Source organism: Phasianus colchicus, chromosome Z (assembly GCF_987193195.1).
Source record: "Phasianus colchicus chromosome Z, bPhaCol1.hap1.1, whole genome shotgun sequence".
Taxonomy (NCBI): Eukaryota; Metazoa; Chordata; class Aves; order Galliformes; family Phasianidae; genus Phasianus; species Phasianus colchicus.
In genome coordinates this window covers 4051060-4077363 of record NC_143476.1, presented here as the reverse complement: position 1 = coordinate 4077363, position 26304 = coordinate 4051060, and the positions used below count along the sequence as shown (strand labels likewise).

At 48.5% G+C, this 26304-nt stretch overlaps 2 protein-coding genes across 2 annotated transcripts in view; both read right to left on the bottom strand.

Annotated features, from left to right (window-relative positions):
* LOC149912256 (rho GTPase-activating protein 32-like) overlaps window positions 1-26304 on the bottom strand; it is a 117882-nt gene that overhangs the window by 8981 nt on the left and 82597 nt on the right. The gene's annotated exons all lie outside the window — the stretch shown is intronic.
* On the bottom strand, window positions 601-26283 carry LOC149912259 (rho GTPase-activating protein 32-like). Its single transcript, XM_090130742.1, has 5 exons — window positions 26268-26283; window positions 23488-23692; window positions 23167-23312; window positions 22668-22984; window positions 601-612 (listed from the first exon to the last, which is right to left on the bottom strand). Exons 1-5 carry the CDS (start codon window positions 26281-26283, stop codon window positions 601-603), a joined length of 696 nt encoding a protein of 231 aa, XP_089986868.1.

Sequence of the window (26304 nt, the reverse complement as noted above, 5' to 3'; positions counted from 1 at the left end):
CACCTCCCTTCCTGCACCCTGCATACTTTTTTCATTGCACTGTGATTACGTACCATTCTATTGTCACCCTCATTCTGTCATTATCTAGGCAGTTTACTGCCATTAAATTTTCCAGCAACAGATACCCACAAGTACAGCCAGCCTGGAAATATTTTGATTACTTACCTTTGTCCTGATGTCCTTGTAGGAGGTGGGACATTTCTCCATCTCAGCAGCAGAGGGCAGGAGGGGTCCAAGGTGAGGGCACACTCTCCTCTATTTTTCTGGCACTCAAAGACAAAGGGAACAAGAAAACCAGATGTGTTTCCCTGCCCATGGCAAACACCAGCCTTTCCATCCTTACAGTCCTTCCTGCCATCAGCAGAGATATTTTGCTTTCTTGTGCCACTTCATCCCTTTAGCATCTGGCATTCTAACAAAAAAGTACTTACAAGGAATTTTAATATTTTCATATTAAATGTCAGAATTAGAACCATTATGTTTACCAAATATTTAAAACGTTCAACCCAGTGAGAAGTGAATTGATGTTGTATTTAGCATTCAGATAAGAACTTGTAAAGTAAGTAAACACAGCTGCTTTAATAAACTACAGTCTCATTGTCAAGCCTTGCACTGTCTCAGCAGATTATTACAGAATGTTCATTCAAGCAGGAATTAAGAGATGCGTCTGAATTGATAACAACAACGAGTAATTAAGAAAGCTTGACTGCAGTCTGCTTGAGGATTCCAGTCTGAAGTGTGTTCCACCTGATGACAACTGGGAATGTCTTTCTCTCACCATTAGAACCATTGCACCTCTGACTAAACACATAGCTAATCACCACTGAAAACCTAGATGCAATTTCTGCAGTGCACAGACCAACTACATGTTGATTAACATTCAGAGAGATTGTGCAGGTGTCCTTTTAGGAACTGGCCATCAGTATGCTAAGAGGGATGGATGTGGGGACATTAGGATAACGTGCCCTCTGCCTTTTAAGACAGCCCCAGCAGAGCAGGTCAGCAGGCTAAAGAGCTGCGTGGGTCACCAGGGCTCAGAGACTTCACTCGGCCATCGGAAAGTTGAGGGACTTCAGCCCAAGCTGCCCTTTTCCATGCAGGCAAGGAGGCCAAGAGAAGGTGGATCGGCACGGTTCTGGTGCAGACAGGGGCTGCAGTGTGAGCAGGCCTACACAGACAAGGCTGTGCCCACACAGAGTGACAGCAGCTTTCGCTGTGAGCAGATTCCCAGGGGGCCTGAGCCATGGCAGTTCTTGATGGCAGCATGTTCCAATCAGCCCTGGAAGTCTTCTCTGGACGTCTGTCGCATTCTGGAATCCACACTGAGGACGCAGTCGCTGTGTCAGAGCAGCTGGCAGAGTCACGGGGAACCGTGACGTAGTTGGCCCAGGGAGCAACAACAAGGCCTGCACTGCTCAGCCAGCCCAGGCCAAAGGGGAGCACGAGAGAGAGCAGAGGAGAGAGGGGGGGAAAGAGGGCCAGGAAGGAAAGGCCTGTGCCTGAATGGACGTGTAGCAGCAGCTGCTGACAGCAAACTCGGTGATGGCAGGGGCACAGCAGAGCAGTGCAATGCTGGCAGCTTCCTGTGTCTTTCACACAGGCACTGCAGACATGGCCAGCACTGGGAGATCAGCAGAACTGCTGCACACCTCTGCCAGCCCAGGCCAGAGGAGTGCAGAACAGTGAGCTGCTGCTGAGGGGAGAGAGGATGGCCTGAGAGCTGACCTGAGAGGCAGGGCTGGCTGTGTTACAGCAGCCTCTGTGTCCTCCTCCTGTGTCTGTGAGGGCCAGAGGGCCAGAAGAGAACATGCCCAGACAACGAAGCCCTGCTGTCCTCTGCTGCTCAGCTGGAGAGATGTTCCGCCTTCCTGAAGGACGCTGATCCAAAGGGAAGGAATCAAAGGAAGTCCAGGCTGGCTGTCCTTGTGGGCATCAGCTGCTGGCAGCTGCCTCTGTGCTGCCATGGGCAGGGCACAGCACACACAGTGTTTGCAGTTCCCTGTGTGACACTGGCCCTGGTGACCTGACAGCCATAGGGAGACAAGAGAAAGAGCTGCCTCCCTCTGCCAGATGAGGCAAAGGTGAGAATCCCAGAATCACAGCATGGCCCGGGTTGGAAAGGAGCTCAAGGTTCATGAATCTCCAACCCTTGGCTCTCCAAGGGTGCACAGGGGGCTTTGTTCTCCCTGTGGTGCAGCTTCAGTGCCAACTCACAGCTGAGCTGGTTGGCACACTGTGACAGCCTGCCGCTCTGAAGCTCTTGGGGCAGTGCTCAGTTCTTTCTGAAGTACTCTGCAAAATGCTGCTTCTCCTTCACCAAGTCTGTTTCCAGACAGACGTCTTTTTCTCCTCTGTACACACAAACAGTATCTTGTAACTCCCTGGCACAGTGCTCAGAAGTGATACTTCTGGAAGCACGTCAGAGAAAAGTGGCCTTGTCCCAGTGGACTTTCAGAGCAGATGAGAACAAGTCTTGGTTGACGGCTTTCTTCTGCTCCTGGAACTGCACAGGCAGGTTGTGTGTTGTCATACTTTATGCCAGAGTGCCAAACTGAAGCAGTTTCTGCAACTTCTTTTTTTCATACTTGTCACTCTTTGCTATTTCTGAGACCTTAACTTAGTCATTTTTAATGCGCTCTCATCTAAACTACTGTGTCCTCCAGTGTCAGTGTTGTATGAATCAGGACTGTGGGATTTCATCAGTGAAAGGATTCTGCTCTAATGACTGTCATTCTAAAGCTGATATTGTTTCTACCGCATCAGGCTTGCAGGAAGCATCTTTGATCAACAGAGAAATCAGAAAAATTGCTTTTCCTATTGCAGTTTCCTTTTAACTAGTGATGAAAGCTGTCAGTTTATTTTTGGCACCAGAAATCCTGGGATGCAACCAGGTTAGATAAGAAGTGACACTGAGTCAACAGTAAGGGAACACAGATGAGATAGCATCACACAGCTCTGGAAAAGATGTTCCAGCTCTGTGTCTACCTACACCTTCAGGAGATGAAAAGTACTGGCTTACTGAGGTGTCCTGGGTTGCAGGTTCTGTTAATCTCCATTTTTGGAAGAGCTGCTTGCAATAAATATCTGCAGGCTTTCACTGAAATTGTCCTCTGCTTTATTTTGTAATCTTAGTTTCACCAATGCTTTCCAATATTATTTTCGTATGAGTGCAGATACATGGGATAGGATTTAAAGTTTTTATGGTGCTGCTGTATAATTTTCTGTAGTCATCATAAGCCAATAAAAAAAATAAATGGTAATCAGGCAATCTATTAACAACCTGTGGCACGTGTCAAAACAATGAAATTTCTTGCAGGAAGACAATATTGCTATACAATAATGTGGCAATCCAAAACTGTTAATTATACTTGATGAGCTGGAGATAATCCTGAAATGGGGGACTATGATCTTAGCCAAGAATAATAAAACTTATTATCGTTCTTAAATTGGCAGCTGCTATCAAAAGCCTGTGTCTTATTTCCCTTTTGGTAACACTGGCTAAATCAGAGAAAGTGATAAAAGAATTTCATGATTGCAGCTTAGGGATTCCTTCCCACTTGACCAGAAGTAATCTGTCCAAAAATGTCTGTAAATACTTTTTCTATATTCTATGGCCAGATGCACTGATATTTGAGATGAATGGCAAAAACATTTTGCGTACATAGATAAGCAATGCAAATTTGCTGGATTGTTTTAGAGAAAAAAGCTCTGGTTATCTGATCGTTTCCATGCAGAAATAAGATTTACAGAAAAATTCTCATTATTATTATTCATGCATGAATAAGTTCAAAAAAGAGATGTGGGGGATGTTGTTTCAATTCCAAGTGATTGTAGGAAGGACTGTCAGGATGGAAAGGCTAGTGTCTGCCATGGGCAAAGAAACACATCTGGTTTTCATGTTCCCTTTGTCTATGAGTGCAAGAGGCCATGAGGAGAGTGTGCCCTAAACTTGGACCCTTTTTGAACATTGCAGCAGAGATGGAGAAGTGTTCAACCTTCTAGAAGGACTTCAGGACAAAGATATGTAATGAAAATAAGTCCAGGCTGGCTGTCCTTGTGGGCATCAGCTGCTGGCATATGCATAGTTGTTGCTATGGGAATGGCAGAACAGCTGGAATGTTGCATTTCCTTGTGTGACACAAGCACTGGTGAATTCAAAGCCAGAGGGGTATAATAGAAAGAGCATCACCTCCCTGCCAGATTAGGCAAAGGTGAGTGGGATGTTGTTTCAATTAGTGCTGATGTCAGGAAGGACTGTAAGGATGGAAAGGCTGGTGTTTGCCATGGGCAGGGAAACACATCTGGTTTTCATTTTCTCTTTCTCTTTGAGTGCCAGATAAACAGGGGAGAGTGTGCCCTCACCTTGGTACTCTCCTGCCCTCTTCTGCTGAGATGGAAAAATTTCCAAGCTTCTAGAAGGACATCAGGACAAAGATATGTAATGAAAATAAGTCCAGGCTGGCTGTCCTTGTGGGCATCAGCTGCTGGCATCTGCATTGCTGCTGCCATGAGCATGGCACAGCAGGTAAAAGATTGCTTTTCCTTGTGTGACACAGGAGCTCTGTAGTTGAAAGCTAGAGGGATGCAAAAGAAAGAGCTGCAACCTCTGCCAGACATGGCAAAGGTGAGTGGGATGTTGTTTCAATTAGTGCTGATGTCAGGAAGGACTGTAAGGATGGAAAGGCTGGTGTTTGGCATGGGCAGGGAAACATATCTGGTTTTCATCTTCTCTTTCTCTTTGTGTGCCAGAAAAATAGGAGAGTGTGCCGGCAACTTGGACCCCTCCTGCCCTCTTCTGCTGAGGTGGAGAAATGTTCCAGCTTCTAGAAGGACATCAGGACAAAGATATGTAATGAAAATAAGTCCAGGCTGGCTGTCCTTGTGGGCATCAGCTGCTGGCATCTGCATTGCTGCTGGCATGAGCATGGCACAGCAGGTAAAAGATTGCTTTTCCTTGTGTGACACAGGAGCTCTTGACTTGAAAGCAAGAGGGATGCAATAGAAAGAGCTGCAACCTCTGCCAGACATGGCAAAGGTGAGTGGGATGTTGTTTCCATTGCTGCTGATGTCAGGATGGACTGTATGGATTGAAAGTCTGGTGTTTGCCATGGGCAGGGAAACACATCTGGTTTTCATCTTCTCTTTGTGTTCCAGAAAAAGAGGAGAGTGTGCCTGCAACTTGGACCCCTCCTGCCCTCCTCGGCTGAGATGGTGAAATGTTCCAGCTTGTAGAAGGACATCAGGACAAAGATATGTAATGAAAATAAGTCCAGGCTGGCTGTCCTTGTGGGCATCAGCTGCTGGCATCTGCATTGCTGCTGGCATGAGCATGGCACAGCAGGTAAAAGATTGCTTTTCCTTGTGTGACACAGGAGCTCTGTAGTTCAAAGCTTGAGGGATGCAAAAGAAAGAGCTGCAACCTCTGCCAGACATGGTAAAGTTGAGTGGGATGTTGTTTCAATTAGTGCTGATGTCAGGAAGGACTGTAAGGATGGAAAGGCTGGTGTTTGGCATGGGCAGGGAAACACATCTGGTTTTCATTTTCTCTTTCTCTTTGAGTGCCAGATAAACAGGGGAGAGTGTGCCCTCACCTTGGTACTCTCCTGCCCTCTTCTGCTCAGAGGGAGAAATTTCCCAGCTTCTAGAAGGACATCAGGACAAAGATATGTAATGAAAATAAGTCCAGGCTGGCTGTCCTTGTGGGCATCAGCTGCTGGCATCTGCATTGCTGCTGCCATGAGCATGGCACATCAGGTAAAAGATTGCTTTTCCTTGTGTGACACAGGAGGTCTTGACTTGAAAGCTAGAGGGATGCAATAGAAAGAGCTGCAACCTCTGCCAGACATGGCAAAGGTGAGTGGGATGTTGTTTCCATTAGTGCTGATGTCAGGAAGGACTGTAAGGATGGAAAGGCTGGTGTTTGCCATGGGCAGGGAAACACAGCTGGTTTTCATTTTCTCTTTCTCTTTGAGTGCCAGATAAACAGGGGAGAGTGTGCCCTCACCTTGGTACTCTCCTGCCCTCTTCTGCTCAGAGGGAGAAATTTCCCAGCTTCTAGAAGGACATCAGGACAAAGATATGTAATGAAATTAAGTCCAGGCTGGCTGTCCTTGTGGGCATCAGCTGCTGGCATCTGCATTGCTGCTGGCATGAGCATGGCACAGCAGATAAAAGATTGCTTTTCCATGAGTGACACAGGAGCTCTTCACTTGACAGCTGGAGGGATGCAATAGAAAGAGCTGCAACCTCTGCCAGACATGGCAAAGGTGAGTGGGATGTTGTTTCAATTAGTGCTGCTGATGTCATGATGGACTGTAACAATGGAAAGGCTGGTGTTTGGCATGGGCAGGGAAACACATCTGGTTTTAATCTTCTCTTTGTGTTCCAGAAAAAGAGGAGAGTGTGCCTGCAACTTGGACCCCTCCTGCCCTCCTCGGCTGAGATGTTGAAATGTTCCAGCTTCTAGAAGGACATCAGGACAAAGATATGTAATGAAAATAAGTCCAGGCTGGCTGTCCTTGTGGGCATCAGCTGCTGGCATCTGCATTGCTGCTGCCATGAGCATGGCACATCAGGTAAAAGATTGCTTTTCCTTGTGTGAAACAGGAGCTCTGTAGTTGAAAGCTAGAGGGATGCAAAAGTAAGAGCTGCAACCTCTGCCAGACATGGCAAAGGTGAGTGGGATGTTGTTTCAATTAGTGCTGATGTCAGGAAGGACTGTAAGGATGGAAAGGCTGGTGTTTGCCATGGGCAGGGAAACACATCTGGTTTTAATCTTCTCTTTGTGTTCCAGAAAAAGAGGAGAGTGTGCCTGCTACTTGGACCCCTCCTGCCCTCTTCTGCTGAGATGGAGAAATGTTCCAGCTTCTAGAAGGACATCAGAACAAAGATGTGTAATGAAAATAAGTCCAGGCTGGCTGTCCTTGTGGGCATCAGCTGCTGGCATCTGCATTGCTGCTGCCATGAGCATGGCACAGCAGGTAAAAGATTGCTTTTCCTTGTGTGACACAGGAGCTCTTGTCTTGAAAGCTAGAGGGATGCAGTAGAAAGAGCTGCAACCTCTGCCAGACGTGGCAAAGGTGAGTGGGATGTTGTTTCAATTATTCCTGAAGTCAGGAAGACTGTAAGGATGGAAAGTCTGGTGTTTGCCATGGGCTGGGAAACACATCTTATTTTCATTTTCTATTTCTCTTTGAGTGCCAGATAAAGAGCAGTGTGCTCTCACCTTGGACCCATCCAGCTCTCTGCTGCTCAGAGGGAGAAATATCCAAGCTTCTAGAAGGACATCAGGACAAAGATATGTAATGAAAATAAGTCCAGGCTGGCTGTCCTTGTGGGCATCAGCTGCTGGCATCTGGACCTCTGCTGCCATGAGCATGGCAAAGCAGGTAAAAGATTGCGTTTCCTTGTGTGACACAGGAGCTCTTGACTTGAAAGCTAGAGGGATGCAATAGAAAGAGCTGCAACCTCTGCCAGACATGGCAAAGGTGAGTGGGATGTTGTTTCAATTAGTGCTGATGTCAGGAAGGACTGTAAAGATGGAAAGTCTGGTGTTTGCCATGGGCAGGGAAACACATCTGGTTTTCATTTTCTCTTTCTCTTTGAGGGCCATATAAAGAGCAGAGTGTGCCCTCACCTTGGACCCATCCTGCCCTCTGCAGCTCAGAGGGAGAAATGTCCAAGCTTCTAGAAGGAAATCAGGACAAAGATATGTAATGAAAATAAGTCCAGGCTGGCTGTCATTGTGGGCATCAGCTGCTGGCATCTGGACCTCTGCTGCCATGAGCATGGCACAGCAGGTAAAAGATTGCTTTTCCTTGTGTGACACAGGAGCTCTTGACTTGAAAGCTAGAGGGATGCAATAGAAAGAGCTGCAACCTCTGCCAGACATGGCAAAGGTGAGTGGGATGTTGTTTCAGTTAGTGCTGATGTCAGGAAGGACTGTAAGGATGGAAAGGCTGGTGTTTGCCATGGGCAGGGAAAGACATCTGGTTATCATCTTCTCTTTGACTTTGTGTGCCAGATAAAGAGCAAGGTGTGCCCTCACCTTGGACCCCTCCTGCCCTCTTCTGCTGAGATGGAGAAATGTTCCAGCTTCTAGAAGGACATCAGGACAAAGATGTGTAATGAAAAAAAGTCCAGGCTGGCTGTCCTTGTGGGCATCAGCTGCTGGCATCTGGACTTCTTCTGCCATGAGCATGGCACAGCAGGTAAAAGATTGCGTTTCCTTGAGTGACACAGGAGCTCTTGATTGAAAGCTAGAGGGATGCAATAGAAAGAGCTGAAACCTCTGCCAGACATGGCAAAGGTGAGTGGGATGTTGTTTCAATAAGTGCTGATGTCAGGAGGACTTTAAGGATGGAAAGGCTGGTGTTTGCCATGGGCTGGGAAACATATCTGGTTTTCATCTTCTCTTTCTCTTTGTGTGCCAGAAAAATAGGAGAGTGTGCCGGCAACTTGGACCCCTCCTGCCCTCTTCTGCTGAGGTGGAGAAATGTTCCAGCTTCTAGAAGGACATCAGGACAAAGATATGTAATGAAAATAAGTCCAGGCTGGCTGTCCTTGTGGGCATCAGCTGCTGGCATCTGCATTGCTGCTGGCATGAGCATGGCACAGCAGGTAAAAGATTGCTTTTCCTTGTGTGACACAGGAGCTCTTGACTTGACAGCTAGAGGGATGCAATAGAAAGAGCTGCAACCTCTGCCAGACATGGCAAAGGTGAGTGGGATGTTGTTTCAGTTGCTGCTGATGTCAGGATGGACTGTATGGATTGAAAGTCTGGTGTTTGCCATGGGCAGGGAAACACATCTGGTTTTCATCTTCTCTTTGTGTTCCAGAAAAAGAGGAGAGTGTGCCTGCAACTTGGACCCCTCCTGCCCTCCTCGGCTGAGATGGTGAAATGTTCCAGCTTGTAGAAGGACATCAGGACAAAGATATGTAATGAAAATAAGTCCAGGCTGGCTGTCCTTGTGGGCATCAGCTGCTGGCATCTGCATTGCTGCTGGCATGAGCATGGCACAGCAGGTAAAAGATTGCTTTTCCTTGTGTGACACAGGAGCTCTGTAGTTCAAAGCTAGAGGGATGCAAAAGAAAGAGCTGCAACCTCTGCCAGACATGGTAAAGTTGAGAGGGATGTTGTTTCAATTAGTGCTGATGTCAGGAAGGACTGTAAGGATGGAAAGGCTGGTGTTTGCCATGGGCAGGGAAACACATCTGGTTTTCATTTTCTCTTTCTCTTTGAGTGCCAGATAAACAGGGGAGAGTGTGCCCTCACCTTGGTACTCTCCTGCCCTCTTCTGCTCAGAGGGAGAAATTTCCAAGCTTCTAGAAGGACATCAGGACAAAGATATGTAATGAAAATAAGTCCAGGCTGGCTGTCCTTGTGGGCATCAGCTGCTGGCATCTGCATTGCTGCTGCCATGAGCATGGCACATCAGGTAAAAGATTGCTTTTCCTTGTGTGACACAGGAGCTCTTGACTTGAAAGCTAGAGGGATGCAATAGAAAGAGCTGCAACCTCTGCCAGACATGGCAAAGGTGAGTGGGATGTTGTTTCCATTAGTGCTGATGTCAGGAAGGACTGTAAGGATGGAAAGGCTGGTGTTTGCCATGGGCAGGGAAACACAGCTGGTTTTCATTTTCTCTTTCTCTTTGAGTGCCAGATAAACAGGGGAGAGTGTGCCCTCACCTTGGTACTCTCCTGCCCTCTTCTGCTCAGAGGGAGAAATTTCCCAGCTTCTAGAAGGACATCAGGACAAAGATATGTAATGAAAATAAGTCCAGGCTGGCTGTCCTTGTGGGCATCAGCTGCTGGCATCTGCATTGCTGCTGGCATGAGCATGGCACAGCAGGTAAAAGATTGCTTTTCCTTGTGTGACACAGGAGCTCTTGACTTGAAAGCTAGAGGGATGCAATAGAAAGAGCTGCAACCTCTGCCAGACATGGCAAAGGTGAGTGGGATGTTGTTTCAGTTGCTGCTGATGTCAGGAAGGACTGTAAGGATGGAAAGTCTCGTGTTTGCCATGGGCAGGGAAACACATCTGGTTTTCATTTTCTCTTTGTGTGCCAGAAAAAGAGCAGAGTGTGCCCTCACCTTGGACCCCTCCTGCCCTCTTCTGCTGAGGTGGAGAAACGTTCCAGCATCTAGAAGGACATCAGGACAAAAATATGTAATGAAAATAAGTCCAGGCTGGCTGTCCTTGTGGGCATCAGCTGCTGGCATCTGCATTGCTGCTGGCATGAGCATGGCACAGCAGATAAAAGATTGCTTTTCCATGAGTGACACAGGAGCTCTTCACTTGACAGCTGGAGGGATGCAATAGAAAGAGCTGCAACCTCTGCCAGACATGGCAAAGGTGAGTGGGATGTTGTTTCAATTAGTGCTGCTGATGTCATGATGGACTGTAACAATGGAAAGGCTGGTGTTTGGCATGGGCAGGGAAACACATCTGGTTTTAATCTTCTCTTTGTGTTCCAGAAAAAGAGGAGAGTGTGCCTGCAACTTGGACCCCTCCTGCCCTCCTCGGCTGAGATGTTGAAATGTTCCAGCTTCTAGAAGGACATCAGGACAAAGATATGTAATGAAAATAAGTCCAGGCTGGCTGTCCTTGTGGGCATCAGCTGCTGGCATCTGCATTGCTGCTGCCATGAGCATGGCACATCAGGTAAAAGATTGCTTTTCCTTGTGTGAAACAGGAGCTCTGTAGTTGAAAGCTAGAGGGATGCAATAGAAAGAGCTGCAACCTCTGCCAGACATGGCAAAGGTGAGTGGGATGTTGTTTCAATTAGTGCTGATGTCAGGAAGGACTGTAAGGATGGAAAGGCTGGTGTTTGGCATGGGCAGGGAAACACATCTGGTTTTAATCTTCTCTTTGTGTTCCAGAAAAAGAGGAGAGTGTGCCTGCTACTTGGACCCATCCTGCCCTCTTCTGCTGAGATGGAGAAATGTTCCAGCTTCTAGAAGGACATCAGAACAAAGATGTGTAATGAAAATAAGTCCAGGCTGGCTGTCCTTGTGGGCATCAGCTGCTGGCATCTGCATTGCTGCTGCCATAAGCATGGCACAGCAGGTAAAAAATTGCTTTTCCTTGTGTGACACAGGAGCTCTTGTCTTGAAAGCTAGAGGGATGCAGTAGAAAGAGCTGCAACCTCTGCCAGACGTGGCAAAGGTGAGTGGGATGTTGTTTCAATTATTCCTGAAGTCAGGAAGACTGTAAGGATGGAAAGTCTGGTGTTTGCCATGGGCTGGGAAACACATCTTATTTTCATTTTCTATTTCTCTTTGAGTGCCAGATAAAGAGCAGTGTGCTCTCACCTTGGACCCATCCAGCTCTCTGCTGCTCAGAGGGAGAAATATCCAAGCTTCTAGAAGGACATCAGGACAAAGATATGTAATGAAAATAAGTCCAGGCTGGCTGTCCTTGTGGGCATCAGCTGCTGGCATCTGGACCTCTGCTGCCATGAGCATGGCACAGCAGGTAAAAGATTGCGTTTCCTTGTGTGACACAGGAGCTCTTGACTTGAAAGCTAGAGGGATGCAATAGAAAGAGCTGCAACCTCTGCCAGACATGGCAAAGGTGAGTGGGATGTTGTTTCAATTAGTGCTGATGTCAGGAAGGACTGTAAGGATGGAAAGTCTGGTGTTTGCCATGGGCAGGGAAACACATCTGGTTTTCATTTTCTCTTTCTCTTTGAGGGCCATATAAAGAGCAGAGTGTGCCCTCACCTTGGACCCATCCTGCCCTCTGCTGCTCAGAGGGAGAAATGTCCAAGCTTCTAGAAGGAAATCAGGACAAAGATATGTAATGAAAATAAGTCCAGGCTGGCTGTCATTGTGGGCATCAGCTGCTGGCATCTGGACCTCTGCTGCCATGAGCATGGCACAGCAGGTAAAAGATTGCTTTTCCTTGTGTGACACAGGAGCTCTTGACTTGAAAGCTAGAGGGATGCAATAGAAAGAGCTGCAACCTCTGCCAGACATGGCAAAGGTGAGTGGTATGTTGTTTCCATTGCTGCTGATGTCAGGAAGGACTGTAAGGATGGAAGGGCTGGTGTTTGCCATGGGCTGGGAAACACATCTTGTTTTCATTTTCTCTTTCTTTTTGATTGCCAGATAAACATGGGATAGATTGCCCTCACCTTGGAACTCTCCTTCCCTCTGCTGCTGAGAGGGAGAAATGTTCCAGCTTGTAGAAGGACATCAGGACAAGGATATGTGATGAAAATAAGTCCAGGCTGGCTGTCCTTGTGGGCATCAGCTGCTGGCATCTGCATTGCTGCTGCCATGAGCATGGCACAGCAGGTAAAAGATTGCTTTTCCTTGTGTGACAGGAGCTCTTGACTTGAAAGCTAGAGGGATGCAATAGAAAGAGCTGCAACCTCTGCCAGACATGGCAAAGGTGAGTGGGATGTTGTTTCAGTTAGTGCTGATGTCAGGAAGGACTGTAAGGATGGAAAGGCTGGTGTTTGCCATGGGCTGGGAAACACATCTGGTTTTCATTTTCCCTTTGTATTCCAGAAAAAGAAGAGAGTGTGCCCTCACCTTGGACCCCTCCTGCCCTCTTCTGCTGAGATGGAAAAATGTTCCAGCTTCTAGAAGGACATCAGGACAAAGATATGTAATGTAAATAAGTCCAGGCTGGCTGTCCGTGTGGGCATCAGCTGCTGGCATCTGCATTGCTGCTGCCATGAGCATGGCAAAGCAGGTAAATGTTGCTTTTCCTTGTGTGACACAGTAGCTCTTGACTTGAAAGCTAGAGGGATGCAATAGAAAGAGCTGCAACCTCTGCCAGACATGGCAAAGGTGAGTGGTATGTTGTTTCCATTGCTGCTGATGTCAGGAAGGACTGTAAGGATGGAAAGGCTGGTGTTTGCCATGGGCTGGGAAACACATCTTGTTTTCATTTTCTCTTTCTTTTTGATTGCCAGATAAACATGGGATAGATTGCCCTCACCTTGGAACTCTCCTTCCCTCTGCTGCTGAGAGGGAGAAATGTTCCAGCTTGTAGAAGGACATCAGGACAAGGATATGTGATGAAAATAAGTCCAGGCTGGCTGTCCTTGTGGGCATCAGCTGCTGGCATCTGCATTGCTGCTGCCATGAGCATGGCACAGCAGGTAAAAGATTGCTTTTCCTTGTGTGACAGGAGCTCTTGACTTGAAAGCTAGAGGGATGCAATAGAAAGAGCTGCAACCTCTGCCAGACATGGCAAAGGTGAGTGGGATGTTGTTTCAATTAGTGCTGATGTCAGGAAGGACTGTAAGGATGGAAAGGCTGGTGTTTGCCATGGGCTGGGAAACACATCTGGTTTTCATTTTCCCTTTGTGTGCCAGAAAAAGAGCAGAGTGTGCCCTCACCTTGGACCCCTCCTGCCCTCTTCTGCTGGGAGGGAGAAATGTTCCAGCTTGTAGAAGGACATCAGGACAAGGATATGTAATGAAAATAAGTCCAGGCTGGCTGTCCTTGTGGGCATCAGCTGCTGGCATCTGCATTGCTGCTGCCATGAGCATGGCACAGCAGGTAAAAGATTGCTTTTCCTTGTGTGACACAGGAGCTCTTGTCTTGAAGGCTAGAGGGATGCAATAGAAAGAGCTGCAACCTCTGCCAGACATGGCAAAGTTGAGTGGGATGTTGTTTCAATTATTGCAGATGTCAGGAAGGACTGTAAGGATGGAAAGGCTGGTGTTTGCCATGGGCAGGGAAACACATCTGGTTTTCATTTTCTCTTTCTCTTTGAGTGCCAGATAAAGAGCAGAGTGTGCCCTCACCTTGGACCCATCCTGCCCTCTGCTGCTCAGAGGGAGAAATGTTCCAGCTTGTAGAAGGACATCAGGACAAGGATATGTAATGAAAATAAATCCAGGCTGGCTGTCCTTGTGGGCATCAGCTGCTGGCATCTGGACGACTGCAGCCATGAGTATGGCAAAGTAGGTAAAAGAATGCGTTTCCTTGTGTGACACAGGAGCTCTTGACTTGAAAGCTAGAGGGATGCAATAGAAAGAGCTGCAACCTCTGCCAGACATGGCAAAGGTGAGTGGGATGTTGTTTTAGTTAGTGCTGATGTCAGGAAGGACTGTAAGGATGGAAAGGCTGGTGTTTGTCATGGGCTGGGAAACACATCTTGTTTTCATTTTCTCTTTCTCTTTGAGTGCCAGATAAAGAGGAGAGTGTGCCCTCACCTTGGACCCCTCCTGCCCTCTTCTGCTGAGATGGAGAAATCTTCCAGCTTCTAGAAGGACATCAGTACAAAGATGTGTAATGAAAATAAGTCCAGGCTGGCTGTCCTTGTGGGCATCAGCTGCTGGCATCTGGACTTCTGATGCCATGAGCATGGCACAGCAGGTAAAAGATTGCTTTTCCTTGAGTGACACAGGAGCTCTTCATTGAAAGCTAGAGGGATGCAATAGAAAGAGCTGCAACCTCTGCCAGACATGGCAAAGGTGAGTGGGATGTTGTTTCAATTAGTGCTGATGTCAGGAGGACTTTAAGGATGGAAAGTCTGGTGTTTGCCATGGGCAGGGAAACACATCTGGTTTTCATTTTCTCTTTCTCTTTGAGGGCCATATAAAGAGCAGATTGTGCCCTCACCTTGGTCGCATCCTGCTCTCTGCTGCTCAGAGGGAGAAATGTCCAAGCTTCTAGAAGGAAATCAGAACAAAGATATGTAATGAAAATAAGTCCAGGCTGGCTGTCCTTGTGGGCATCAGCTGCTGGCATCTGCATTGCTGCTGCCATGAGCATGGCACAGCAGGTAAAAGATTGCTTTTCCTTGTGTGACACAGGAGCTCTTGACTTGACAGCTAGAGGGATGCAATAGAAAGAGCTGCAACCTCTGCCAGACATGGCAAAGGTGAGTGGGATGTTGTTTCAGTTGCTGCTGATGTCAGGAAGGACTGTAAGGATGGAAAGGCTGGTGTTTGCCATGGGCTGGGAAACACATCTTGTTTTCATCTTCTCTTTCTCTTTGAGTGCCAGATAAAGAGCAGAGTGTGCCCTCACCTTGGATCCCTCCTGCCCTCTTCTACTGAGATGGAGAAATGTTCCAGCTTGTAGAAGGACATCAGGACAAGGATATGTAATGAAAATAAGTCCAGGCTGGCTGTCCTTGTGGGCATCAGCTGCTGGCATCTGCATTGCTGCTGCCATGAGCATGGCACAGCAGGTAAAAGATTGATTTTCCTTGTGTGACACAGGAGCTCTTGACTTGACAGCTAGAGGGATGCAATAGAAAGAGCTGCAACCTCTGCCAGACATGGCAAAGGTGAGTGTGATGTTGTTTCATTTAGTGCTGATGTCAGGAAGGACTGTAAAGATGGAATGTCTGTTGTTTGCCATGGGCAGGGAAACACATCTGGTTTTCATTTTCTCTTTCTCTTTGAGTGCCAGATAAAGAGCAGAGTGTGCCCTCACCTTGGACCCCTCCTGCCCTCTTCTGCTGAGATGGAAAAATGTTCCAGCTTTTTGAAGGACATCAGGACAAGGATATGTAATGAAAATAAGTCCAGGCTGGCTGTCCTTGTGGGCATCAGCTGCTGGCATCTGCATTGCTGCTGCCATGAGCATGGCAAAGCAGGTAAAAGATTGCTTTTCCTTGTGTGACACAGGAGCTCTTGACTTGAAAGCTAGAGGGATGCAATAGAAAGAGCTGCAACCTCTGCCAGACATGGCAAAGGTGAGTGGGATGTTGTTTCAATTAGTGCAGATGTCAGGAAGGACTGTAAGGATGGAAAGGCTGGTGTTTGCCATGGGCAGGGAAACACACCTGGTTTTCATTTTCTCTTTCTCTTTGAGTGCCAGTTAAAGAGCAGAGTGTGCCCTCACCTTGGACCCATCCTGCCCTCTGCTGCTCAGAGTGAGAAATGTCCCAGCTTCTAGAAGGACATCAGGACAAAGATATGTAATGAAAATAAGTCCAGGCTGGCTGTCCTTGTGGGCATCAGCTGCTGGCATCTGCATTGCTGCTAGCATGAGCATGGCACAGCAGGTAAAAGATTGCTTTTCCTTGTGTGACACAGCAGCTCTTGATTGAAAGCTAGAGGGATGCAATAGAAAGAGCTGCAACCTCTGCCAGACATGGCAAAGGTGAGTGGGAAGTTGTTTCCATTGCTGATGATTGCAGGAAGGACTGTAAGGATGGAAAGGCTGGTGTTTGCCATGGGCTGGGAAACACATCTGGTTTTCATTTTCTCTTTCTCTTTGAGTGCCAGACAAAAAGCAGAGTGTGCCCTCGCCTTGGACCCCTCCTGCCCTCTTCTGCTGAGATGGAGAAATATTCCAGCTTGTAGAAGGACATCAGGACAAGGATATGTAATGAAAATAAGTCCAGGCTGGCTGTCCTTGTGGGCATCAGCTGCTGGCATCTGCATTGCTGCTGGCATGAGCATGGCACATCAGGTAAAAGATTGCTTTTCCTTGTGTGACACAGGAGCACTTGACTTGACAGCTAGAGGGATGCAATAGAAAGAGCTGCAACCTCTGCCAGACATGGCAAAGGTGAGTGGGATGTTGTTTCAGTTGCTGCTGATGTCAGGAAGGACTGTAAGGATGGAAAGGCTGGTGTTTGCCATGGGCAGGGAAAGACATCTGGTTTTCATTTTCCCTTTGTGTGCCAGAAAAAGAGCAGACTGTGCCCTCACCTTGGACCCCTCCTGCCCTCTTCTGCTGAGATGGAGAAATGTTCCAGCTTGTAGAAGGACATCAGGACAAGGATATGTAATGAAAATAAGTCCAGGCTGGCAGTCCTTGTGGGCATCAGCTGCTGGCATCTGCATTGCTGCTGCCATGAGCATGGCAAAGCAGGTAAAAGATTGCTTTTCCTTGTGTGACACAGGAGCTCTTGACTTGAAAGCTAGAGGGATGCAATAGAAAGAGCTGCAACCTCTGCCAGACGTGGCAAAGGTGAGTGGGATGTTGTTTCAGTTGCTGCTGATGTCAGGAAGGACTGTAAGGATGGAAAGGCTGGTGTTTGCCATGGGCAGGGAAACAGAGCTGGTTTTCATTTTCTCTTTCTCTTTGAGTGCCAGATAAAGAGCAGAGTGTGCCCTCACCTTGGACCCCTCCTGGCCTCTGCTGCTCAGAGGGAGAAATGTCCCAGCTTCTAGAAGGACATCAGGACAAAGATATGTAATGAAAATAAGTCCAGGCTGGCTGTCCTTGTGGGCATCAGCTGCTGGCATCTGCATTGCTGCTGGCATGAGCATGGCACAGCAGGTAAAAGATTGCTTTTCCTTGTGTGACACAGGAGCTCTTGACTTGAAAGCTAGAGGGATGCAATAGAAAGAGCTGCAACCTCTGCCAGACATGGCAAAGGTGAGTGGGATGTTGTTTCAATTATTGCTGAAGTCAGGAAGACTGTAAGGATGGAAAGTCTGGTGTTTGCCATAGGCAGTTAAACACATCTGGTTTTCATTTTCTCTTTGTGTGCCAGAAAAAGAGGAGAGTGTGCCTGTAACTTGGACCCCTCCTGCCCTCTTCTGCTGAGATGGAGAAATGTTCCAGCTTGTAGAAGGACATCAGGACAAGGATATGTAATGAAAATAAGTCCAAGCTGGCAGTCCTTGTGGGCATCAGCTGCTGGCATCTGCATTGCTGCTGCCATGAGCATGGCAAAGCAGGTAAAAGATTGCTTTTCCTTGTGTGACACAGGAGCTCTTGACTTGAAAGCTAGAGGGATGCAATAGAAAGAGCTGCAACCTCTGCCAGACATGGCAAAGGTGAGTGGGATGTTGTTTCAATTAGTGCTGATGTCATGAAGGACTATAAGGATGGAAAGGCTGGTGTTTGCCATGGGCATGGAAACACAGCTGATTTTCATTTTCTCTTTCTCTTTGAGTGCCAGTTAAAGAGCAGAGTGTGCCCTCACCTTGGACCCATCCTGCCCTCTGCTGCTCAGAAGGAGAAATGTCCCAGCTTCTAGAAGGACATCAGGACAAAGATATGTAGTGAAAATAAGTCCAGGCTGGCTGTCCTTGTGGGCATCAGCTGCTGTCTTCTGCATTGGTGTTGCCATGAGCATGTCACAGCAGGTAAGGGATTGCTTTTCCTTGTGGGACAGCTGTTAAGCCATTCTGATTCACCCTTTGCATCCACAGCATACAGTTTTTTCCCACACTGCTGTTTCTATCCAGCAGTATGCATATGTGCAGTGCTACAGATGTTGGTGGTCCTGCCTGTGGCAGGGGGTTGGAGATTCGTGATCCTTGAGGTCCCTTCCAACCCGGGCCATTCTGTGTGTGTGTGTGTGACTGGCTAAACACCAATTGTTGCTAGCTCAGCAGGTATACTGCTAATTATTGAACGCCTGACAGCTGCTTATCAACACTTGGCCACTATTTCTGGACACCTGCTCATCCCTGAAGAGAGAGAAGTTTGGAAGGAGGACAGAGGGGAGTCTCTTGATGCCTGCCTGTTGCATCCCAACCTGCCCACAGAGTGAGTCAGTTTGGCGTTGTGTGGAGGCCCTGGCTTCTTTGGAGTCTGTTTTTCTTTTGCTGAGCTTCTCATATCCAAACAGAATGGCCTTACAACATGCTTTCTGGTCCTTAATGCTATACCCATGCAATTTGTAACTATTACAGTTCTGTAAGTGAGAATTGATCACATGATTGAACAACTGTATTTCTAAAATATGTTATGAAATAACTTCTTTTTACTAATACTAATACTAATAAAGTCTTTCTACTTTTTCAAACTGTTTCTAAGGGCAAATTACAAAACACATCGTGCTGTACTGCTTCAGAGCAATCCCACATTTGATAGCCAGTGCAGAAACAACATTCCATCCTACAGCATTAGCTAGTTCAGAGGTACCAGACGTGTATCTGGATGTGGCTGTTGTGCATAACTGGGGCTGAGGGATCAGAAGTGACAGCTCCACTCTTGGAGACCACAGAACTAAAATGGAAAGATAAAATAGTTGCAGGGCAATTGTTCTGTGTGCCTGAAGCAGGGACCGATTTATGGGGGAGAGATTTAACAGTTAAATGAGGATTACAGCTGCAAGTCTGTGAAACAGATATCAGGGGTCAATGAATGTGTTAACAGCTGTGATGAAGAAGAAATGAATCCAAAGGTGTGGGCAGGGGAAGGAAATCGGGGTGGACTCACAATTTTCCCTTACAAAGAACTGCCCAAGGAGGGAGTGGAGCTGTGAAACAGCAACAATATCCCATAGCCTTAGAAGGGAGAGTGGGTCTAAAAGCTGTAACACAGACAGTGCTTAAGGATGGTCTTCTGGAACCTTGTCTGTGGCCTTATAACACCCCAATCCTGTCGGCACGGAAGGCAGACGGCACGTATCGGCTGGTGCAAGATGTAAGGAAATGACTGAACCCGTTCTCAAAAGACAGCCTGTGGTTCCTAACCCCTATACCCTAATGAGTCAGATCCCACACGGACAGCAGTGGTTTGGTGTGAGAGACCTCAAAGATGCTTTCCGGACAGCCTTTGGACTCAGGGAGAAATGGCTGCGTTTGTATGAGGACACATTGTAATCCTATCGTGATTCGTGATGATACTGTAGATACTGGAACTCGTGCTAATCCTTGTCTTGGCAGCATTTGAAGCAAGCAACTGGTGCTGCTGTCATGCAGAAAGCTCCCTTCCAACCACTCAGCAAGCATTTGGATGAGACAGCTTCCTGCTGGGAGCCCTCCGACATCACTGCTGCCTCCTCCAGAACCATACCTGCAGATGCTTCAGAGCTCTTCAGCATGGACTTCCTTCCTCCCATCAGCAGCTGCTCCTGCACTGACCTTCATTCACACTGGGATACCATCTGCTTCCAGCAGGAGCTGACCTGCGAGACAGAGAAAGGAAGCGTGGGATGAGCACCAATGCAGAAGCACAAGGCTGTGTCACCACCACGTCTTGCAGCCTTGGGAAGTCAGCTGCAACTGCAGCCTTGGTCAGAATTACAACGGGCACCGTAAATTAAGTGAGACCTCTGAAGTTGTTGCCATGATCAGAAATAGACGCTGAAATCGCTCACATAACTGTCGGTGGTTCCCTCCAAATTCTTTTGCTTTGGGGAACAGATGGACTCGGAATGGAAGGACACGAGAAAAATGACATCTGTTTGAGCTCAGCAGACTTGAGAGGTGGGCCTGGGTGAACCTCATGAGGTTCAGCACAGCCAAGTGCAAGGTTTGGCATTTGGGCCGGAGGAATCCCAGGCATTCTTTTGTCATCGTGGTGGTTTCCAATAGACCCCAACAATGAGACATCAGGTCGCCGTGTGGGCTCCTGGGTGACACTGCCATTTCCCAGCCATTGCAGCCTAGGGGCAAATAAAGTAAAATACTTCAGAAAGATCTCACACTGATTGCATATTTTACTGTTCTTTTACACAAAATAGAAGGAGAGGGCAGCAGATGCATACAGCTGCATCAACACCCAGGCTGCTAAAGGAATGGAAAGACAGAAACATCAAATATCAATGCCTTATTCTAATGCAAGGAGGGAAGCTTCTATCAATGTTACTTTTTATCATTTAAAATAAGCAGTTGGCACTCTTAAAGGAAAATCCTAGGCCCCAGGTTCTGACAGTGTGGCAATCTGGACTCAGCTGTGACTGATCCAAACAGTCTGTTCCAGATTTTAACATCCCTTCTATGCATTCACAAGTTTTCTCTCTTGACTTCCCCTTACAGCCGTTAGATGCCAGCAAAACATCCCACAAACACTCCTTACCTCTGTGCACACAGGCACCCATCCAACCAGAGCCATCAGTCATTCCCAGCCATGCGCTCTTCCTCCAATCATGGTCAGCATCACACGGCCGTCACGCAGCTCACTTGACTCAGTTTTTCTCTTCTTTCTGGAGGTGTCCTTGCTTCTCAGCCTTACCTTCTCGTGATGTTTATCTCGCTCTGCAGCTCCTGCTCTGAATAGGCTTTCTTGGATTCCCGCATGACAGGCACAAAATGCAGCCACAGCCCCTGCCACCAAGGTCAGCTCTTCAGCACACATTACCTGAGGAGCACTTGGCAACTCCTGCAACCTGAGCAGTGCCAGGAAGACTGTTTCACTTCTGCTTCTCCTGGCTCAGAAATTCATTTTCCTACCTAGAAAATGGAAAAAGAAAAGAAAGAAAAAAAATCCTGACATTAGCAGACACAATTGATACTACGGAATTCTGGAAGGCAAGGGATTTGCCCCCTATGATGAGAAGTTGACTGCAAAGAACTAAGAAGAGCCATGAGCAGGTTGTGAACTTGTGGGTAAAATCAGGAAGTGCAGCAGTGCAGGGCTTCTGGAGGTGAGGGTCTGCTACAGCCGCCTGGAAAGAGAGCCTGTTGGTGGGAGCTGCTTACTGCAGCCAGCAGAAGCATCGCACTCACTGACTCTCATCCTGATGGGGGATTCCAGTCAGTCTGGGAAATCAGCATGGCTGGCTGCAAGCAATCTGACAGACTCCTGGAGTGCAGTGAGAATCACTCTGTGGTGCAGGCATTGGGCACAGCAAGCAGAAGGGAAGCATTGCTGGACATGGTGCACACCAGGGGTTACGACAGGAGGCGGTCAGGGCTGCAGTGACCATGCCCTCCTTGAGTTGGTGATCTCAAGGAATGCGGGCCTGGCAGGAAGCAAAGGCAGGAGCCTGAACTTCAGGAGAGCCAGCTGCAGGCTGTTCCAGGAATCCTTGGACGAGATCCTCTGGACAACTGTTTGTAGGGGCAAAGGGATGGAAAAGAGCTGGTCACTTTCTCAGAAAAAAACTTGCTCAGGTTGCAGGCTGAGCTGCAGGAGAGGAAGGGGAGGAGGTGCCAGCACGGCTCTGCACGATGCTCTGCCACACTGGGCAGCTTGATCATGGCTCAGCAGTAGGATCAGACGAGGAGAAGGGGAGAAGGAAATCAAGGATGGGAGGGAACCATCAGACACAGTCAATAAGTGTCTGTGAAGTCTTGCAAACCAGAGATTCCCAGGTTGTTTCTGCTTTTGCAGCATTTGTGTGGTGCAGGGTGAGCAAAAGGTTCTGCTGCTTGATTCTTCTGCAGGAGCCGCCTAAAAGGGAAATGGCCACTGAGCTGCAGACCAAGCAGTACTGCCTGACGTTGGCCAGGGGGAGCTTCTCCTGCCGCAGTGTGCTGATGACAGGTCTGGAGATGATCTGCAGGGCCAGTTCGTAGATGGGAGCCAGGAAAGGACATGATGGGAGGAGAGAGGTGTTAAAGAACAGCCAAGGCATGGAAATGCATCAGAAAGCCCTGAAAAGCATCACAAAGCCACAGCCAGGAAGCTTGGGAGTATCATGAGCAGCATCCAGGATGCGAGAGATTATTTGCTACCATGCCAAATGGTAGCAGAGCTCCCCCTGCAGACATCCCAAAGCCAGACAAAACAGGAACAAACCCGGAGCTGAGCTGCATGCACCCCACAGCCACAGCATTGCAAGCTGGGGTGCCTTGCTGTGTGCTGCATTCATCCCAGTCCGTGTGAATGAAGACTCTGGAGGCAGTCAAGGCGTTGGTTGAGCACGAGTGTGCTTTTATTATTATATAAAGGACAGGAGGGTGTGAGAGGTCCACGGTGAAGATGGGACTCATCCTGTCTTGTCATGGCGAGAGTGGCTCAGAGCTCTCAGTGCTGCTGTCCGGTGCCTGGGACTGGAGGTCTGATTGAAAGTCCCCCTGCAAAAGGCTCTGCTCCTCTTCACTTATGCTGACCTGCTCCTGCATGGAGGTGCTGCTGTCGGGGCACTCACACTGTGCTTCAGATGGGCTGCACTGCAGAGACTCTGGGTTAAAATCCACACTTGTGACTGTGGTGTCTGGGAGGCTCAGGTCAGCAACTTCAGCAGAGCCAGGTGTAATGAGAGCATGGACTTCGATGAGCTCCTTCTCCCCATTAATGTTGTTAGATGGAAGGCTGCTATTAGAACTGCAGCAATTTGTGCTTCCTATGAGCTCTCCACTGATGGAAGCACACAGAGCATCCTCGCTACTTGCCCTGGATCTTATGGCTTGGCAAGGGCTCGATTCACCTAGAAAGGATACACAGGGGTTAGTGTCAAACTTTCACAAGCTGAATTACGACAGTGGTACTTGATCAGGGGTGAAGATTTAGGCACGGGATTGAACGCTAGAAAGAGATACATGTGCAGAGCAAGCTTGAATTGTATGTTCCTGAAAAGCAGGGATTTGGAAGCTGCATTTGCACCCTTACCTGCCAGGACTACCACTGCTGTTTCTGAGGGCTGCCTGGCATTGCGCTGCAGTTGGCGTTTGCTGCCAGAGGATGGCTTCCTGAGGCTGAAGCAGCAACACCAACTGCTAGCTGGTGATTCCTCAGTCTTGCTGGGTGGATTTTGTCTGGAGAGAGAAAACAGCCAATGCTGTGAGTCGTGCGTGGTGCAGGGTGAGGGAAGAGCAGCACTGAGCTCTTGGCAGCAGTTGCTTGTTCCTAGCACTGCCTGGTTTCTGCAGGAAAACACAAAAACCCACCCAAACAATGATGCTAGGTGCTGGAAAAGAAAGTCCTCTTTACCTGTCAGATGGAAAGTCAACGACGGTGTGGAATTTGCCCTGCCCAGCTGCAGGGCTTTCTTCCACTTCAATGTCCCTGCTGCTCTCTGTTACCACAGAAGAGGTGCTGTGGCCTCGCCTCTGTGCCTGTGCCTCCTCCAGGCTGAGCAGCTTTGTGGCAGCAGAAGAGACCCCCACAGACTTGGGCCCTGGGAGAGAATTGTGCCCTGTCAGGGAAAACCACAGGTAAGAGCGAGGATCAGAAAGCAGCAGCACAGCCACCACAGTTCTGGGGGAGGTGCTGTATTTTTCACAGGCTTGCTTATCCGAGCCACTGGAAGAAGAGGAGCTCAAAATAACCATGTGGGAAGAGGTGTGTTTATGGCAAAGGACACGGTCATCATTAAGAGCAGCTTACTGTATCAAAATAGGCAAGGAAAAACCCAAGGAAATGGGGGCAGGGAACTGAGAAAGCTTCGCTGCCACACTTGCATCAAGCTTTTCCTGCGTGCAAACCATAATAATGATGGTTTCCTCCTTGTGAAGTTTGGGCTTGGACATTCTCAGCATCCAGCAACAGGATGTCAGATTCTAATGGAAGTCCAGAGGTCTGCTGTCCCCTTGATGGTAAAAGAGTATCTCAAACATCCTGGAGAAGGCCTGCATTTGGTCAAGGTGTCAGGTCAAGATCAAGCTAATGGAGGAAGACACTCACCTGCTGCATCTGCAATGTCTGCTCCGGATTTGGAGCAGAAGAGGACGTCTGTGTGGTTGATGATGAATTCCACCACATCCGACTGCGTCTGCAGCTCCATGCAGGCAGCTCTTCCGCTGGCGCAGGCAGACTCGTTCTGCTGTGATCTGTAGAAAAGGCAGATTTTAGAAGTCATTTCTCCAAGACCGTTTCCCCGAGTCTGAATTGTTGCAGCCAAAAGCTGTCAGCTGAGGCTCTGGAGACTTCCGCAGTGGGCAATCAGTGATGCCACTGCAGAAATTCCCCTGGATGATCAAGGACACGTCAGTCCCATCTCAACAAGACTGCAGAAATTGTCACCTAGACATTGTGCCCGTGGGGATGGAGAACAGCTCAGGCTCCTGCTCTTCTCTCAGCCACAGATTTTACAGGAGAAGAGCACATTTGATGGAGAAAAAGGGAGCACTGTTTTTTTTTTTAATGGAGAACAGATGTAAGCGTTGTGTTGAAACAGAACCAGCAGTTTACCTTAAGAGGTTTGGAGCCCACACAATGGCTAGGTTCTTGGCATGCATGTTTGTGATGGTGGAGCTCCCAGCCAGACACGCCAAGTGTCTCATCAGGAACTCCAGTGTCCTGGAAAACAAGAGAGGCAAACGTTCAGCACCAACGAGCATGCCGTGCTGCAATTCAGAAAGACAAAGGCTGGAACCGCATCGTTGCCCTCTGCAATGCAGCAGGGCTGAGCTCAGCAGGCTGAGGGCAGCACTGACCTGTAGTGAGGAGCGGGCAGCTGCTGGATGACGTCCTGCATTCTGAGCAGCCGCTCCTCCTCTGTAGCGGCACCAACAGCATCCTGGAGTAGTGCAGAAAGGGAGCGAGACACCAATCAGGCTAGTACACCACTGCGAGTAAACCTCGTGGGGCTGACAGCAAAAGGGCCTCCGAGCTGGGGCACTGCTGCAGCCATCTGCCAAGAGGCCCAGGAAGAGGGAAATGAAAGACGTGGCCTTGTGCTTACCGAGAACTTGCCGTACAGCTGGTGGGTGAGCAGAGGGTTCGGGAGCTCCCTGAAGTACATCTTGCAGAGGGAGCTCACGCTGTGAATGTCACGGACGGTGAGCTCAGGAATCTGCTCCGACTCAAATTCCTGCCTGGAGAGAGGGACGCAAACCCGGTTGAGCGAGAGGAAGGCAAGCCCAAAGCCACACCAGATGCACTCAGGCTGTGTCAGTCGCAGCACTCTTACCGCAGTCTCTGGATGTTGGACGCGACGCCGGACAGGCGGTATATCCCCTGCACCACGCCGTGCTGCTCAATGAACTCAGCGCAGCTCTGGAGGACCTGGGGGACTGAAGAACACGTGCCAGCCGTCAGTGGAGCTCCTGATTCAATCGTGCTGCAGGCTGTGCTTCACATCCCATCCACTAAGCCCAGCCAGGCTTGGCTGAAGCAAATACAGATGTGCTTGTCTCTTAGGAGCATCCACCTCACTTTATCCTTCAGCCATCAATTCCCATTACACGTGTCTCCACGGCTATCAGCCTGCCCCCTGCTAGATATGAGCTCCCTTTCATCTTCTTTAGATGCCCAGCAGGGGAAGATCTCAGGAATGGGCAGCTCCTTACCATCACGACCGGAGTGGAGAAGATGCTCTCCCAGGTCACCGCCAAACACCCTTTCCTTCTCCACCTCCCGCTCGGTCGGTTTCTTTGGGCGGGCCTTCACCAAGGAACGAAGGAAGGTGAGGATCTTGCTGCGTTTCTTGGGCACTGCACAACAAAAGGAAGAAACCAGATCATTTCAGGTCTGGCTCCGTTGGACGAGGCCGAGCACAGCACATTCTACAGAGCACGTCAGAACGGGAAGAACATTACCAACCAGTACATACAAAAAGGGATTTTCCCCATCTCTGGAGGAGCCCAAGGCCAGGTTGGATGGGGCCCTGGGCAGCCTGGTCTAATCTGACAATAAATGTGGGGGCTGGCAGCACAGGCTGATGCAGGGAAGTGGAAGCCTAAGATCCTTGCAGACCCTTCCATCACAAGCCATTCTATGAAGATTCTATAGTTTCCACAAGTCCAGTCATAAACACAGGAAGATTGCACCAAATCCCTGCCCCATGGTGTGCATGAAGGATCATCA

Bases quoted from the DNA above. Each gene is read 5' to 3' on its own strand.
- LOC149912259 (XM_090130742.1), bottom strand. The intron at 23,313-23,487 runs GTAAAGAGGACT...TTCTCTCTCCAG, and splicing joins GTTGACTTTCCATCTGACAG to ACAAAATCCACCCAGCAAGA. The intron at 22,985-23,166 runs GTAAGGGTGCAA...TATCCTTTCTAG, and splicing joins AGCAGTGGTAGTCCTGGCAG to GTGAATCGAGCCCTTGCCAA.